Source organism: Camelina sativa, chromosome 14, assembly GCF_000633955.1.
Source record: "Camelina sativa cultivar DH55 chromosome 14, Cs, whole genome shotgun sequence".
Lineage (NCBI taxonomy): Eukaryota > Viridiplantae > Streptophyta > Magnoliopsida > Brassicales > Brassicaceae > Camelina > Camelina sativa.
The window spans coordinates 11489340-11507803 of NC_025698.1; the positions used below are offsets into that span (position 1 = coordinate 11489340).

An 18464-nucleotide genomic window follows, 5' to 3' on the forward strand; every position below is an offset into this window, starting at 1 on the left:
TCAGGCTACTGGAGGATAAATTTTTAGGAACCATGAAGGTGAATCACTAGTGTGGGGTGCGACTAGACTACAAAATGTCTGATCTCCTTTAGAAGCAGAAACAAAAGGATTGTTCACTGCGATACAACATACATGGATTCGAGGCTATCAGGCAATCGTTTTTGAAGGAGACTGTGAAACTTTAATAAAATTAGTTAATGACCAAATTGTGGATGTCTCTTTAACAAATTTTATTCATGACATAAGAACTTAGTCTTCCAAACTAAAACATTTTTCATTCACTTTCACAAAGAGAGATTGTAATAGGGTGACACATGCATTAGCTAGATATGATTGTATAGATTGTCAATATTACACTGACTCTGTTTTAAAGCCACTATGGCCGAGCAGCTCCTTTTGTAATGATCAAGTTTAATCAATATATATTTTATTTTTATTTGTGAAAAAAAAAAAAAAAAAAAAGTGGACCAAGACGTAGGTCCTTTGCAAAACGGTGCCATAACAGCGACCTCTCTCTCTCTTGACAAAATTGGTCGCGTGGATAAATAAAAGCAACGTCTCTCGTTTCCTGAGTGAGTAGCGAATCCCAAAGCTTCTTTTTATTCCTTTTTTTTTTCCCGATCGACGGAGTTTGATCGGCGTAATGGCCGGAGGAATCGTCTCACCCGCCTCTCTACTCGACATAATCGCCGATATCGTCGAGACTCCACTCAACGCCGGCGTGTTCAAAAAGGATTGCGCGGATCTCACCCGCCGAGTCTCTCTCTTGACGCATTTGGTTGAGGAGATTAGAGACTCAACTCCGATCGATTCCGCCGCTTCTTCTTCGTCGGATAATAATGATTGGTGGTCTGATCTTGTTGCCGGGCTTCAAGCCGCCAAGCGTCTTCTCTCCACAGCTCGTTTCCAAGCTCGCGACTCCTCTGTAAGCACCAATCAAATTCCCAGATTCAAAATCATAGTTGCTAAATAGAATTGCTGGGTTAGTTAAAATGTAGTTAGACCGTTGATTATATAGTACGGTTATCTCCGGTTTAGCTGAAAGTGTTTTGATTTTGTTTGGTTTAGGATGGTGCTGCTGCCAAGAGAATCTCATTCCAGTTCCAATGCGTTACATGGAAGCTTGAGAAAGCGTTGAGCAATCTTCCATATGATCTTTATGACATCTCTGACGAAGTTGGAGAACAAGTTGAACTAGCGAGATCACAGTTGAGGAGAGCAATGCAGAGATATGGATCATTGAACTCAACCAATTTCTCTAGTGTTCTATGTGAGCCAATGATGGAGAGAGATGGTTTTAGCAGTATTGTGAAGATCAAAGCTGAGGAAAAGCTTGAGAGCGTTTCAGAAACACTTCATTTTGCTGAGGAGGAGGAGAAGCAAGATTCGCCTCCTCTAAGGAGAAGCTCTTCCATTTCCTTGGCTTATTATCTATCCAAGGATGCTGATACTGATAGATTAGACAAAATGGTTACCAAGAACACTGATGAATCGACGAAATCTGATAAACTCACGATTCCGGTTGATTTCCTTTGTCCTGTGTCTTTGGAGCTGATGAAGGATCCTGTTATTGTGGCCACAGGACAGGTATGACTTTAAGATCTGTAGCACATTTTATGATTTTTTTTTTTTACTGTCTGTTGATTGGTTATTGATGTTGTCTCTCTACAATGGCAGACTTACGAGAGGGCGTACATACAGAGATGGATCGACTGTGGGAATCTAACTTGTCCAAAGACTCAGCAGAAACTCGAAAACTTTACGCTTACGCCAAACTATGTTCTCAGAAGCCTCATCTCTCGGTGGTGCACTGAACACAACATTGAGCAACCCGGAGGTTACATCAATGGCAGGTCAAAAAACCGTGGAGACATGTCGGTTATCAGGGCATTGGTTCAGAGACTCTCAAGCCGGTCCACAGAGGATCGGAGGAATGCGGTTTCTGAAATCAGGTCTTTATCAAAAAGAAGCACTGACAATCGCATTCTGATAGCAGAAGCAGGAGCGATCCCTGTTTTAGTGAATCTTTTAACCTCAGAGGACGTTGCAACACAGGAAAACGCAATCACATGCGTTCTCAACCTCTCTATATATGAAAACAATAAAGAGCTGATAATGTTTGCGGGTGCAGTCACCTCAATCGTTCAAGTGCTTAGAGCCGGAACCATGGAAGCAAGAGAAAACGCAGCTGCTACACTCTTTAGCCTTTCGTTAGCTGATGAGAACAAGATCTTAATAGGCGGATCTGGTGCGATACCTGCCTTAGTGGACCTGCTCGAGAACGGGACCCCGAGAGGGAAGAAAGATGCAGCCACGGCATTGTTCAATCTCTGCATTTATCAGGGAAACAAAGGTCGAGCAGTTAGAGCCGGAATAGTAACTGCATTGGTTAAGATGTTAAGTGACTCGAGCAGCCACAGGATGGTTGATGAGGCTTTGACAATACTCTCGGTCCTTGCAAGTAACCTAGACGCGAAATCCGCCATAGTGAAAGCGAATACTCTGCCCGCATTGATAGGTATTCTCCAAACGGATCAAACTAGAAACCGAGAGAACGCAGCAGCGATATTGCTTTCCCTGTGTAAGAGAGACACCGAGAAACTGATCACTATCGGTAGACTCGGTGCGGTTGTNGGTGCGATACCTGCCTTAGTGGATCTGCTCGAGAACGGGACCCCGAGAGGGAAGAAAGATGCAGCCACGGCATTGTTCAATCTCTGCATTTATCAGGGAAATAAAGGTCGAGCAGTTAGAGCCGGAATAGTAACTGCATTGGTTAAGATGCTAAGTGACTCGAGCAGCCACAGGATGGTTGATGAGGCTTTGACAATACTCTCGGTCCTTGCAAGTAACCTAGACGCGAAATCCGCCATAGTGAAAGCGAATACTCTGCCCGCATTGATAGGTATTCTCCAAACGGATCAAACTAGAAACCGAGAGAATGCAGCAGCGATATTGCTTTCGCTGTGTAAGAGAGACACCGAGAAACTGATCACTATCGGTAGACTTGGCGCGGTTGTACCATTGATGGATCTATCGAACAATGGGACAGAGAGAGGCAAAAGGAAAGCGGTATCTTTGTTAGAGCTTCTCCGTAAAGCATGCCAATAAATAATTAGTTTTCTGACAAAAAACATAAAGGTTCATCAAGCTCTCATTTTTATTGAGTTTATTAAATTCTGTTAATATTCTTGTTCAATTGATTTGATTTTTATTTTTTCTGGATGCTAATTCCATTTGTGGAATCGAATTTGGAGATGGTGAGCCGAAAGGGGTGTTCGAAAATCGAACTCTGTTTTGCTCGCTGTGTATTTATTTGTTACATTTGTAATAAAATATTGGAGATGAATGAATAAGCACTGAATTGATCCTTTTGTTTTAACTCTCAAAATTTTATTACTTCACGGAATCGGTTCATGTGAATTGGTTACTCTTCTGATCAAAGTTCCTTAAAAGTCACGCAACAGTTACAAATAAGATGGAAATAATTGATTCGCTACATTATTCGTTAAAATGTCAAATATTACACTTGCTTTGTAGGAATCTAAAGGGCCACATGTCCTTATAAACCGGCGTAATTACCTGAAGAGTCCATTTTCTTCGCTGGAGGTATCAAATTCTTTCAAATAACATTACCGTATAATATATTCTGGTATTTCACATAATGCTCCATCAAGTTAGAAAATGACAGATTCCGAATTCATTCAATGATTGAAATGAAAATTATAATTTTCGGGGTTGTTTGAAAGATCCTTCAAGACTGAAATTAAAGCGAAGTGACTAAGTGAGTCATGTTAGTCTTTTCATTGATTTGAGTTGTTGTTTACAAAATGGTTCAATTATCACCTTCAACCACCCATAAATCCCGCCATTTCCAATAGGTGATAGTTAGCTTGGGAAGAAAGAAATCAGAAAAGTCAGCTGTAGACACCAGTAAGGTGAAGGTCAACGGACAAGCAGCGAAGCATTTGCGGATCAGAACCAAACACTTTGAGCGTCACAACAACTTGGGCATTCCAATGACATTGTCTGATTTTAATATTTAAGCAACATCATGTTGCACCTTACCATAAATAAGAGTATTAATAGTTTGCTTCAGACACTATTCAAGTGAGATCATCGGGAATGTAATGCTGCCTCTTTATGTCATCTCTCGATAACAAATAACAAAGAGGAAATCAGTGTAATGACGTAAACATGAAGATATACTTCCAAAGTCACAACTCACAAGTTGTCGATACGGAATAAAGAGAACTCTAATTCATCTGAAAAGATCATAAACACTCTATCTCTTACAACATTCTAAGTGGTTTGGTTCATGTAAAACAATAAACTGCATGGTATAAATTTGAAGAACTTTCTTGTAGAAGAACTTCAAAACATCAAAATATTTTTGTTCTCAAGCCACGTTTTTAGTTCTTTTGCTTTTTTCCCTTTTTTATCAATACTTAACTAAATTATAATTACTGCCACAAAAATGTAGGCAATATTAGTTTGGTTAGTAGGTACAAAATATACAAAAGGGAAAAATGAATTTTTTTTCCCTTTTTTATCAATATAAACACAAATTTTTAAAAGAAGTAATTTATATTACCTCAATTTTAAGCCGCAATGAAGGATCAAGGTTGTACCCATTCCTCGAACCCTCGTAAAACTCACACAAGTGTCATCCTGAGTTGAGCCGTTTTGATGGGTTAGAATCGGTGAAATTTTGTCTACATAAATAATATTTAATCTTTTGAACATATAGTAAAATATCCGGTCTAATACGGTTACGATGACATATTGATAGATTAACACATAAGTTGATCATCAAGATTCAATACCATAATGATACAATGAAACTCTCTAAATGAATCTGCTGCTTACATGAAAACGAAAAACATACTGTGAGAGATGAGAGTTCAGAAAGAAACAAGAAAAAAACACAGAACAATCTCTACATCAATGGATCAAGGATGAAGGGAAACAAAATATCTACAAATAGCCTTTCTGAACCTCTTTTTGTACTTTTCAGGTGGGATTACAGTTGGAAGTTCTCGTTCACCACCAAGTACACCTGAAGCTTTCACCGTTGACTCTACTTTTCCGCGGAACGTGTATTCTCTCAAATAGTCTACGATACCAACGACAAGCTCTTTGCGTTCCTCGTCCAGTCCGACTAGAAGAGAATAGTCCATTACCTTAACCCTCTACACATCAGATTTAATGTTATTTCAACATGACCAGTGTTAGTATAGTGTTATTTCCACATGACAATACGCATCTAAAGGAGGGTTTGTTTATTTACTTACCGATAAGAAGCAGTTATCATTCCAAATGGCCCTCAACATGCGTCTCTTGGCATTTTTTTCAACGAAGATGAAGTCTTCCTTCAGTAAGTTCGAGTCGAGCAGAACTTTGTTTCGTCCAGAGGTGTTTGAATTGAACCTTGACCGCTGTGATCCCTTCAGATCATACACTTTTGAGATATTCTTATTGTAAAAGAGATTTTTCATGACCATGTAGTAACGATTGGTCTCTTTACAGCCTTTAACAGAGACCTGTGGAAAGCAAATGAGTCAATCATAGCTATAGGGTCAAAAATTCCAAAGAAAAAGACTCATGTTTGTTAAGAACCTGAAAAATTCCAAGAACGTTTGCCAAGCATGTAGAGTTTCGAGACTTGAATCTCTCCGTAGTATAAGCAAAATACTCTTCAGCAAACTTCCTCTTGAAGAAAAGTAGCTCGATCTGTCTTCACCACCTGCTTTACAATAAGTTTCCCATCTTCACTTTTTGAGAAATAAGACTGGCTCTTTCCCCCTTGAGCTTTCCATTCCTTACAATGCTCCAGAGAGGTCACGAAGTCCTCTTCTCTTAAAAGTCGTTTCCTCAGCATCTCAAATTCACTTGCAAAATAACATTGCACCATGATGTTAAGTTTCCTATAAACGTATCTGATGGTGAAGTGTGCCGACTTGGTATCATCCCTGCTAGAAGTCAATCCTTTATAATCTCTAGAACTGAGAGCGTATGATATACAGCTACCAGGATAATTATTTTCTAAAAGCTCACAATTTTTTATTATTTTATTAAACTTGATAATTATTGTTGGATAAAAATAATTCATCGACTAACCAGTAACAGTTGTTAAATCATGTGACCGGTTGTCTGAAAGAGCTAAAAAGTTATTAATGATATTTAACCGGTTGTTAAGAGGACCGGTTCATTCGATGGAAGGTTCTAGACAACCTCCAAAGATCATAAACAACCTGTAAAAAAGGCCTACCGACATATACAAGAAGTCCAATCCTTTACCTTGGAGAACAAACAACCGACAAACAATTGGAAACTATTCATTAATAAAATAGGAAGTTTTTTTTTTTCGTCTCTTTTTTCCTTCTCCTTTTCTTCAAAGAAAAAAGGAAAAGAAAAAGGCAGTTCCTACAAGGAATTAGGGTTCATGAACCTTATAAATGAACGATCTCTCAAAGGAAGAAGGACACAAAAATAAGGAGCAAATAAAAGACGCTTAGCAAAACCACAACAACCGACTTAAGAACAAGATTAAGGTTCTAGTTCATTAGTTGTGACTTATTTATTGTACTTGTTATCAACATCTTGATCAATAAACAGATATTTTTCTGTCTAGATTTCTTGTTTTCCATAGAGTCTCACGAGCCGGTTACTTTTGCTCAAACAATTATCAAAATAAATTAAAATATATAATTTTTTTTCAAAACTTTTTTTATTAAATGAGAAAATTTGAAGAATTATTAGTGATTTATATATTTATTTAAAACTATTGTTATCTAAAGTATTTACTAAACATAAATCATAAAAGAATAATTCTAATTAATTTTATTTTAATTTTTGTGTAATAAAGATAATATCAGATTTTTAATCACAATTAAGTAACAGATTATTGGATCGTGATCCACGGTCTTGAAGATTTAATAACAATAGAATTAAAATTTTAAATTAATTTATAAATAAATGTTATTTAACAGTTAACTAAAATCTCTATTTTATTGGAAACTGCATTTAGAGATTGTATTGTGATTCTACGAAATTCTTGTTTTGGTAAACTGTTAAGTGTGATTCTTCAAAATTTTAAATAAAATTTTATTTGACTGCCACTAATTTGATTTTGTCCTTTTTGTATTGTTTATGTTTTATAAAATCTCATTTTTATTTTTTTCTGAATTTTAATTTTCGTTATTGATTAATATTATCTATAATAAACAATTTCATCATTATCTAATTTTTTCAATATCTAATTTATAAACAGTGATTTTTTAAAATATTTTTTCTAACATAAATTAATTTAATTATTTTATGTTTATATTTTAACGTTTAATTAATTATTAATTAGGGCAGATTTTATTTATTTTATCTTAATTAAATCTTTTAGTTACTGATTAATATTATATATAATAAATCAATTCATCATTTTCAAAAAATAAATTAGCAAAATTCTAAATATTTAGTTTACACTTTACACAATGTTTTTAAAAGAATTTTTTTTATGAATTAACTTAATTAAATTGTATTTATTTTTAATAATTTGTAATTGAAGACAAAATTGTCATTTAGTGCAATACATAAGATACATTTCAAAGACTTAAAAAAATTTAGTATAGAATTCAAATTTCCTATTAAGATTTCAAGTTTAGTACAGTTTTCAAAGTACATTAACGTCTTTGATGCTTCTCTCACTTGACTGTTAGCTTCTTGATGTTCAATAACTTTTTTTCTGTTCGGAAGCGCTTACACATGCCTAGTTTAGCAGTGGAATTACTATTCCCCACAAAACAAATTTGAGCGCCAGTGCAACGGGATATATGTTCCAGCAGTGACCTCTTCATGCAACCCCCACAGGAATTTCAGGACGTAGATATTCCTGGACGTAAGAAGTTACACTTTTTCCACCAGTAGAATGTCAGGTTGCAGTGAAGCCAAGTGTTCTTTTTATCATTTTCACAAGAGCTTGTTCCTGTTCAAGACAAAAAAAAACAACACTGAATATCGATCCACTAATTATTCAGAGACTTTTAGTCATCGTCCATAGGTAACAGCAAAGAACTTACCTCTGGGAGTAAATCTTTAAAGAAACTTAATTGGTAAGCTACGCTCTTGTTTGACAGACTCAGCTAAAATCATTAACTTGGGTGTTTGCTGCTCAAAATTCATTTTGTTGTTGTTGATGTTCTTGCTACAGACGATTCCCTTAATGAAGGCAGTGTAATAACAATATACTATTAACAATTTTATCAAAAGAGAGATTTGAAAGGGGTTTTAAGAAGTAGAGTACCTCTGATTTAGGTTTCCTGAGTCAACACATTTTACATTCACGTAGGTTCTAGGATCCATGCTTCCGTAGCTAGTATCTGGCTGAATATATTTGGTAGCTTTCCATGCCAAACTAGTATCAATGTCCAGCCAGTCCCCTATTGTCTGATGCTAATAACCCTGCAACAACAGATCGAAGCTGGTCCTTTGCCATAGCTTTAACAGGGTGAACTCGAGCGTGTGAAAACTCGTTAGCAGAGTATTCTATATGTTGGTCTTCTTCTTCATTAAAGTAGTCCACTTGGCGGTTCAACACCGGATGATCTCAAAGAGATTCAGTGTTCACAAAATCAAGTGATTGTCTGACATGAGCCACATAATTCTCATCCCTGCAATAACAGCACAAACATAAAACACAAAGTTTTGACATGAATTTAAGATGAAAAAAGTTTGCTTGAATAAGCCATAAATGAATGAATCAACACACTCATTGTAACACCCGTACCGTCGCAAAAGACGGAACAACATGTAATCCATCCGGTCTGGCCAAAAACGTTACTTTCTTTAAAAATCACCAACGATCAAACTTCATACTTCAACTCTTGAAACTTACTAACCTGGGGGAAAAGGGAAAGAAAGGGGTGAGTAAACAAGTTTACTCAGTGAGGAGATCAAACTCTGTCCACTGGACATACAGTAATCACGTTCCAAATATAATCAACAACCATTACTTAGCATAGATTCAGTTGGTCTATCAATCAAACAAACAACTTATTTTTCATCAATAACTTCGATATTATTTTATGTACTTTGTGGCAACTACCACATTAAAACATTTCTGTTTTTCTTTATATTATTTGAGAAGTTTTACGTTCCTTATAGGTTTGGCCATTAACACTTTTTCTGGCTCCCAAACCCCCTTTCTTAGAAGACCACGACTAATAACTCGATTCTTCCCCTCGTCAGCTGTTTATGACCTGCAATGAACCCGTTGGTCCATTACAGTCCAACTCCTCAAGTATCTTTTCCTTTCTCATTCTCATCTCATTCTCATGTATGTTCATAATTATATTTATAATATAATATATACGTTAACTCATAACATCAAATCATAACATCAAATCATGTTACTAACAACCTACTTACCACACACACGAATCTACGCAAACACATTCAGTTAACAAACATTTCTTGAGCCTATACTCAGCAACTATCGAAGAGTATATAAGGAAGAGGTTACTGTTATCTGCAAATACCACCCTCACCTTAGCCATTGGATTGAATCCTTAGAACTAGCATAAAGAGAAAACCGGCTTCAACATTAATCATCAATCTGCAATGGTTTAGATGACAATAATCCATTAAACCAACCCAAACCGATGTCTCCATTTAAATTGACTGGGTATCATTCTAATAAATTAATTAGATCTAGCTTAGTAATTAAACCAAACCAAATCCAATAATTTAATAATTCCACGAGACCAGTTCACGTGACCACATATTACTTTGGTTTGATAATCACAATTAACACTAATCGCACAACACCATAATTCCAATTCTTCTTCACAATAAACACTAAGCACCACAGTCCATTTCATAATTCAGTTTAATAAACAACACCAATCAACCTCACGTTCCCATAGAGATAAGCTTCGGTTTAATCCATCGGTTTAGTTTGGCTATAGTCCTTGATTTAATAATCGAAACAACCACACAACAACGTCACAAGTGAAGCTTGCCGTTTACCTTTTATCCGCGTTACACTTGACGGATCCGCTCCACGATGGCTCAACGTGACAGTTCAGCTCACGGTGGTCACTTCCTCATGGCTTGGTAACATACATCAGAAGCAAGCAACAGATCAAGGATTAGGTCTACAACAGTCGGTAACTTCCAGCCCAAGTTATAAAACAAATCTAGGTTTCCTTACCTATAATGGCCTCGACGATGGGCTACGGCTGCTCCGGTGTCAGCGGGTGACACCTCCGGTGAAAGACGATGGTTGACTGACCAACGGTGGTGATCGGTGGTGACCGACGGGAACGATGGAGACCAACGAGAACAACAGAAGTTTATCTATGCTTCTCCTCCACGAGACTCACGACAACAGTAGAAGACCACGACGGCTACAATAATCTCACTCTTATTGACTTAGGGTTTTGCTCAAGATCCCTTCCCTTTTGTAAAAACAGCGACGGCTATAGATGCGTATACATATCTTTGTATCCACGAGCACACACACAATACACATATAACCTTGTCGTTTTGATCAACTTAGGTCTTAAGGGCTAGTCTTAATAACAAAACAAACCGGTCCACTTAGAGTTAAGAAATCGGGGTGTTACACTCATCACTGCTATTACATGAGAGAAATAAAACAAAATTACGCTTTGCCATGCTTTTACCATCTAAAATTAGCAACAAAAAGAATACACACCATCATCGATATAACACACAAAAGATTGACTTGCAATGCAAGAAAGCGGAACCTTGTTACGAAATTTTCTAAAGAAATCGAAGTCGAACTGTACCTAAAAGCAAGATTTTCAACCCGAGTCGTATCAGTTGCCAATGAAGAAGGCAAGTCGTAGCGCTGTCCTTCTGAATTTGCACCGCGACAAGGTTTACACAGCCTCTTGGATCCTTCTTCTTCATTCTCAGAAAAATCAGTACGAGAATAAGGGCGCACACCACAGCACAATCGCTCACACTTCGGGCAACATAACTCGATTGCATAATACCCATTTTCTATATATAAAATTACTAAATTGTAAGCCCTAAACAACAAATAATACACCAACTGCTCACAACTATAATCTAAACGTAAAATAGAGAATTCAAACCTAAAAAAATTCAAAAAATTAACTTAACATATTTTAACTATGTAAAAAAAGATAAAAATAGAAATATTCAGAAAAGGTATTATTGAAAAGAAAAATATTTCTAACAAATTCTCAAAAATATATATAGATTTACCGAAAAATTGCAATATTAAAAATAAGAATTATCTTAAACAAAATAACTTTTTAAAAGAACTATAAAAATAATTTTTTATTATTAAATTATAATTTTTAGAAAAAATGTTGAACGGTTGAATAAAGATTTTTACGTGTTTCATGCGTATGTTTTTCATGTTTACTTCTCTGTATGGTCTTGGTTACAATTTTCGACAGGGATAAATAAAGCAGATGATGATCCAGCCAGTCTTCCCAGATTCCCAATATTTAAAATAACTTATGTTGCCACATATACTCAAAAATAAAATAAAAATCGAAGAAAACCATATAAATGTCTGTTGTGGATAAATATATGCTTAGCTAGTTTCTTGAAGCCCAGTTTTAGGAGAATGATATAGGTGATGAATGAATCTTCATGAAGCCAATAATTATGTGCATATGAGCTCAATTTTAGGAGAATAATTGATTAATGAATCGGTTTGCGTAAAAAAAAAAATAGTAGTAGAAGCGAAGCTACATTCTTTTTCTTGGTAAAAGTAGCTGAACTATTCAGTTGCCGAATAAATAAGGATACATATTTTGTTAGTTGCCGAATTATATTCTATAGGGCCGTGGATAAATACGAATATGTGATTTAGATTTTTAGTAACTTACGTTTGTATAAGAGAGGTTCGTATGTAGTGCGTCTCAAAGATCTGGCTCTCACTTATCACATCTCGGTACTTGACCAACCGGTTCCTCAAACCCTCACCACGAAGACGTTTTCTCTCGTATTGTATGGGTAGCGAGACACATGGCGAGTATGCGTTGCTCACGTCATCAATCATGATTACTCGGACACATCTGTCTCTGTAGTCGACAAAGATCTGGCCATTCAGACATTAGGAGGTGGCCGCTTGGTGAGCTCTGTTCGTGGCTTGTTGTGTTTCAAAAATGGGAGAAGAGTGCGGATTTGTAACCTCAACACAAGGCAGCTTGTGGAATTGCCCGTCTTAAAGGAAGGGAAATTTTTTGAAAAGGTGTTGTTCTTTTTTGGACATGATCCTGTTAATGATGAATACAAAGTGCTTAGCACGGTTTGGCACGTGACCTACGAAGAAGAAAGAGTAATGAGATCCGAGCATCAGGTGTTGGTTCTTGGAGCTGGAGCTGGGTGGAAAAAGGCTCAATGCCACATTCCTCATCGCCCTTTTCATTCTTGCTGTTATGAGGTTATCACCGTTAACGGTGTTTTGTATTATAGAGCTTGGAATGATGCAAATAAATGTGTCGTTATGAGTTTTAACTTGACTTCTGAAGAGTTTAGTTTGATTGAATTACCCATCAATGCTTGCATCGTTTGGAAGGACTTGTCTGGCAGAAATCTCATGAACTACAAAGGAAAAGTGTCTGTCTTTCGATCTTTGGGTTTCTTTCGTGATGGCATTTTGGATGTTTGGTTTCTTGAAGATGCCGGAAAGAGTCAATGGTCGGACAGAAAGACTTTTGTTTTGCCTGATTTTCAGATGAAACCCCTCCTCTATGGAGATCGGTTAGCGATAACTGGCACTAGTCGGAGTGGTGAGCTTTGGTTGTCAAAGGTAAGTTACTCTCAGGATCGACCCCCACGTAAGTTCATTTATGATTTAGAGAGGAATGAGATAGCTCAAAGGATTGATACAATGCCACTAGTTAGTTTAATTTATTCAAGAGGACGAGGTGTAATATAATTGTAACAATTTTTCCGGATGATATTGAGAGCATCATGTATTTGGAAACATAAATATAATTAACAAGTACGTTGTTTTCACAAACGATATAGTATCAAGTTGACAAGTTAACTGCACTTTTTGTATCTATACTTAAAGTTGAAGAATAGAGCTTCATCCTTGGAAGAGAAAGGTTAGGCTAATAGACAGTAGCCAATAATTATAGGCATGCACTCATCAATTTCCTCTTCATTTACGTTTTCCATGATTTCTTGATATTGTAACTTTAGAAGGAGCTTGTATGTGTGGTAGTTGAATGACATGAAAACGTATCCAGGCAATGAAAATTGCAATACATAAATATGTTGGAATCATCAAAAATGTATAAGCAGAAAGGTCGGGATTTTGACATGGAAGGCTACATAATTTTTTACCTTCATGACGTTAGCCACCATTGAGCATCACGGTTACTGATGCTAAAAGTTGTGGCCATCTTCATTAGGCCCATTAAGGTTGAACCGGCATCTAAATAATAATGCATTATTTTGTATGATTACTGAATTTTATAATTAATAATTTAGACCAATACGGACTCAGATTCTCCTTTCGCATGTTCTATGGCCACCACAACCTTTTTCTTGGTTACATATTTTTTTAATAAAATTGTCGACGCTGTTAAAATTTTCTGTCTCAAATTATTCTTCAATCATACGAAAGCTTTTAATTCTTTTTTTTTCCTTCTCTTTAATACTTTCTCATCTATGTAAATTGATGAACAACTAAAGCAATGTTCCTTTTTAAAAAGCACTCACTTACGCATTAAGCAACTACACGCACTCGCGCATATATACGATTATACTCTCCTTTTTCATATATACTAATACGATTATATACCCCTTTAACTTTTTTATATATCAAAATTAAGCATTAATTTAACATATTTTTTTCAAGAAAAACCATTTAGTACATCAAATTTAACGCTAACTCTAGATAACAAAGATACTAATTAAGAAATTTGTATCTTAAAAACATGTACAGTATAGTTTTATGCTTTTGTTTTGGTATACGACGGTGGGATTTAATCGATAATTAATAATTCCGACCAAGGAAAAATTTATTGACGAGGAAAACCAAAATAGTTCATGAGGGCTCCACCTCACATGAAAAAATACGATCACTTAGTGGACCGACGAGTACTCCTTAACTAACCGTGTTCCTAATTTATCATTTGATTTCAGACTATAGTATATACTTTATTCAATTATATAATTGGGTTAAACAAACCAAAAAAAAAAGACTAGAAGCTTACAGAAAATGATATACACTATTTAATAAGTCTACGACTCCCATGCACTCAACTTAGCTTACGTAACGAGAACGCATTCATCATCACCTCTCATTTTCACGTCTCCTCTTCAACTTTTCAACTCTTTTAATCTCAAATCTCCATATATACAAAACTCTCCTTTTGTTAATTTCTTTCTTTGATCATTTACAAAGAAAAACAACTCGCCAATCACAACATGTCGGGAAATTCTCACCGCCGGGGATCCGTCGTCATATTCTCGGTGATGTTGATCACGTTGCTGACGTGTCCAACACTCATCAACGCTTCACCATCATCGGAAAGAAAGCTAGACGAGGTCGATCCCATCAAGTGTTCACCAAGCTGCATCCAAAACCCTCCTCCGCCGTCCCCTCCACCACCGTCTCCGCCACCACCTGCGTGTCCTCCTCCGCCGGCTCTCCCACCTCCTCCGCCGAAGAAAGTCAGTCCCAACTGTCCACCTCCACCACCGGCTAATTTCTTGTACATCACGGGTCCGCCGGGAAATCTATACCCCGTCGATGAGCAGTTCGGAGCGGCCGCCGGAAAAAGCTTTACGGTGGTGAAGCTCTCAGGTTTGATAGCGCTTGGAATTATGGGGTTCTTGATTCTTTGAAATTAACATGATCGGAGAAGAAATATTTGAAGATCTGCGGTTGGTATGTTGTTGTCACATACTTTTTTTTAATTAGTTGTTTAAAGAACGTTATTGATCGTTGGTTAATAATTTTTACTAGCTAGGATCATATGTGTTTCATCATATTTTTCCTATATCCAAAATTTTCTAATGGTTTTTTTTAAAACCAAATTAATAAGGTACGTAGACCAAAAATTATGTTCAGGGAAATATGTAAAGTCAAGACATTTATTCTCTTTATGGGATATGTTCTCTGTTCAACTTGCCATTGAATTGATTCTCGAAATTGAAAAGTTTTCTTTGTGCGGAACAATTTTTATAGAAAAGCAAATTGTTCTTAATAAATGTAAAGATAGTTTTTTCCGAAAGGGGGAAAAAAGAGATACAAGAATATAAAGTTAAAAAGGCTAATTATTTTCGAAAATATTTTGTTCTTTCTAGCTTTTAAATGATATGAGCTGGGGAAAAAAAATTGTATATGAAGTTAATAAACTAGAGAGAATTGATGAGTTGATAAACTATTATAATCAGTAGTTTAAGAGATGTTTAATTTGGACAAATTAATCCAATCTGATCCAAACTAATCTAGAATAACTCATTTTACATAGAACCATAATTTACGTAGAAAGTAATTGGGTGATGCCGTGATGGAACTTCATATTATACAAAAAGCGACCTAAAATCTAAATTATTTTGAAAATAAAAATGTATACTTGGATGTGAACTAAAACTGAAAATTATACCAAATAAATATGCTTTAGACTGTATTTTGAATAGTAATTTCTGTAAAGAATGAGGTGGAAAAAGACACCTGCCGATGTGAAAAGGTAAAAAGGACACGTGTGGATGCAAAGAGAAAGAGATGAAGATCAACTTGGGTTTCAACAAAAATAGGTCCCGCAAAGCCGACCTCAGACATGACATGTGAATCTGTTTTTGCCTAACGCTTATATTTTTCTACCAAATCCCCATCTCCTCCTCACCTACGTTTGTTAGTTTTTTATCTTCTTCTTTTTCTGTTCTTCAACGCTTTACTAATAATACATATCGCATCATACTAATAGACGGTATAGACCTGATAAAATTAATATAATTTTAACCTAAAATCTAATACCAATCTTTTCATTTATCTTGCCTTTGAAAGCAAAATGAAAAGAAAATAAAAAAAATATTAGATTTGCCTAACCAGTAGCTCATTTTTTTTTCGGCTGCAATTGTTATGGACTTTATGAGGTATGAGATAACTGTGCTGCACTATGTACAGTCACATTATGCTTTTATTGTCTCAAAAAGGCAACAAAACACAAACTCCTTTATATAACCTTGGTATACATTATACACATATCTGGCTAAATGGTTTTACTTCTACTTAAACGTCTGAGATCGTCATTATCACTTTCGACTTATTTCGTCAAGTGGAAAGTCGCGAGTTTGGTAGCTATTAACTACCGCACTGTCTATACATTTTTCCATTTTGCCCATTACTTTATTTTCCTATTTTCGGTCTTCAATATGGTACTCTTTCCCTTTCACATAAATATAATTTAAAATTAAAATATATTTTTCTTGTTGCAAATTGTCAATTTATGACTTTAGGTTTGAAACAAAAAAGTTACTTTAGACTTAATTATTTTTAACTTACAAGGGTTAGTTATCGATGCTATCTACTAGTACCTCGGGAAAATGAAATAGCTAATGTACCTTTACAACCTTCAAGATCACTCAACGTCAAGCCCTTTACAGATATCCTCACAATTTGTCCTCAAAATTATAATCACAGGTAACATTTTCTTATAATGTGAGGTAGACAAAAACATATATATTTAATTATTTATTAATGAGAGCATTTTACTTGAAGCATCAACAAGGCTTCTGGAAACAGATGTTAGAACTTAGAATCAAGAATGTATCCATCTTTCTGTGGGAAGCTTACAATACTATACATCATCTATCGACCACTTTAAGCATCTATGACGAATTAGTTTCTTTAGAGGACATAATTAGGTAATTTTAGTGGTTGAAGTGTATAATATTCATCTAAATTTTGTCGTTTAACAAAAGTGGCTTCTATTATTTTATAAAATGATTGCTGTATATTTCTCTCATTTTATTAGCAAAGCATGCATGTTCGTCGAAACTATTATATGGGTCTATATAATTGACGAATAATCTACCGAAACATAGGTACAGTGTACAAAGAACGCCGAAAAGCCTATTTCTATCAGTATAATCAAACCAAGATCCAAGAAAATTACATTGCACATAGTGTTGTAAGATCTTCGACAAAAAAAAAATAAAGTGTTGTAAGATACGGTCAAATTTATCTAACCTTAAATCAAGTACTTTACAAAATTAAAACATATGCTTAAGAACGTCTAAACTAGTTCGATGTTAATTAATCCACAATTAACAGAAGACAAACGAAGATTAAGACGGACTAACATCGAATAATAAGCGACAAGTTAATGTCAATAATTAATGTGATTAAGGAAGAAGAATACTAAGCAAACCATTAACTCCAATAATTCACAAGACAAGTGTCTTCAGGCTAGAGTCCACACCTTCCAACTAAGCTTTTTCCAAAAAACTTATCTCTTAATTTACTTCCTTTATGTCATTCAAATAAAGAACAATTCTTTCATCAAGAAAGGTAAAACATAACAAAAATAAAAATGAACACAAACGATCATGGCCTTCCCCTCTTGAGCTTATTCTTCATCTTTTCTCTTCTTTACTTCCCTTACTTGACCATATCCGAGACGCCGTGTCCTTACCCTTGTTACCCAACGCCACCTATTGGTGGTGGCTCCTCCACACCCTCCGTAACTCAACCACCACCATATCCTCCTCCAGCCGTTAACTACCCTTCTCCAGGTGGGAATTTACCAAATTACTCTCCTCCGGCCGGGAATGTACCAAACTACCCTTCACCACCTTACGGTGGCGGAGACGGTAGTGGCAGCAGCATCTATGGTCCTCCACCGCCAGACGCTATCTTGCCGTACTTCCCTTACTACTTCAGAAAACCTCCTCACCAAACGGATCAAACGTCGTCCTCTTCACTATTGGCGGTTCCAGGGAAATTGACGGTGAGGATCGTAGCCGTGGTAACTCTTGAGTTGGTTGGAGAGCTCGGTAACATTTTGTTTATAACTTAGTTCGTATGTAATTCTTGTGGAAGTTTTTTCGTATGTTTTGTGTAAGAAATATTGTAATACTTTAGGATATACTACTCCGAAAGAAAAAAATGAAAATTGTTGATTTATCCGTAGTACAATATTTCTTTTATTATTACTCTTTCATACGGTGAGATATATCTAAATGCATTTTAAAAGTTACATCATATAATTACTTGTCGCGATCCTTGAATTAGGATAAGCACGAACAATTTCAATAACGTCACTTCTCGTGGGTGACTTCATAGATAGTGGACAACAATATGGAGGTTAACGAGTGGACAAGTTGGGGTATTTCAAAATCCAGTCTTATTCAATTACATATTTTTTAAAATACAATAAAATTTGCTGTTATTGGATTAAACATTTGTTAAATAATTTTAAATCACTCGTAAAATTGATGTT

The 18464-nt window shown here is 35.8% G+C and overlaps 3 protein-coding genes and 1 pseudogene across 3 annotated transcripts; all 4 read left to right on the forward strand.

The window, feature by feature from the left end:
• LOC104741017 (U-box domain-containing protein 11) lies at positions 487-3375 on the forward strand. The gene is made up of 4 exons (XM_010461777.2): positions 487-925; positions 1069-1587; positions 1678-2353; positions 2741-3375. The coding sequence occupies exons 1-4, from the start codon at positions 644-646 to the stop codon at positions 3109-3111; spliced, it is 1848 nt and encodes a 615-aa protein (XP_010460079.1). The 5' UTR covers positions 487-643; the 3' UTR covers positions 3112-3375.
• Positions 11948-12940, forward strand: LOC104743475 (annotated as a pseudogene).
• Positions 14222-15179, forward strand: LOC104741018 (leucine-rich repeat extensin-like protein 3). The gene has a single exon (XM_010461778.2). It carries the CDS (start codon positions 14443-14445, stop codon positions 14860-14862), a length of 420 nt encoding a protein of 139 aa, XP_010460080.1. The 5' UTR covers positions 14222-14442; the 3' UTR covers positions 14863-15179.
• On the forward strand, positions 17415-18177 carry LOC104741020 (arp2/3 complex-activating protein rickA-like). Its single transcript, XM_010461779.1, has one exon. The coding sequence runs from the start codon at positions 17556-17558 to the stop codon at positions 18039-18041; it is 486 nt and encodes a 161-aa protein (XP_010460081.1). The 5' UTR covers positions 17415-17555; the 3' UTR covers positions 18042-18177.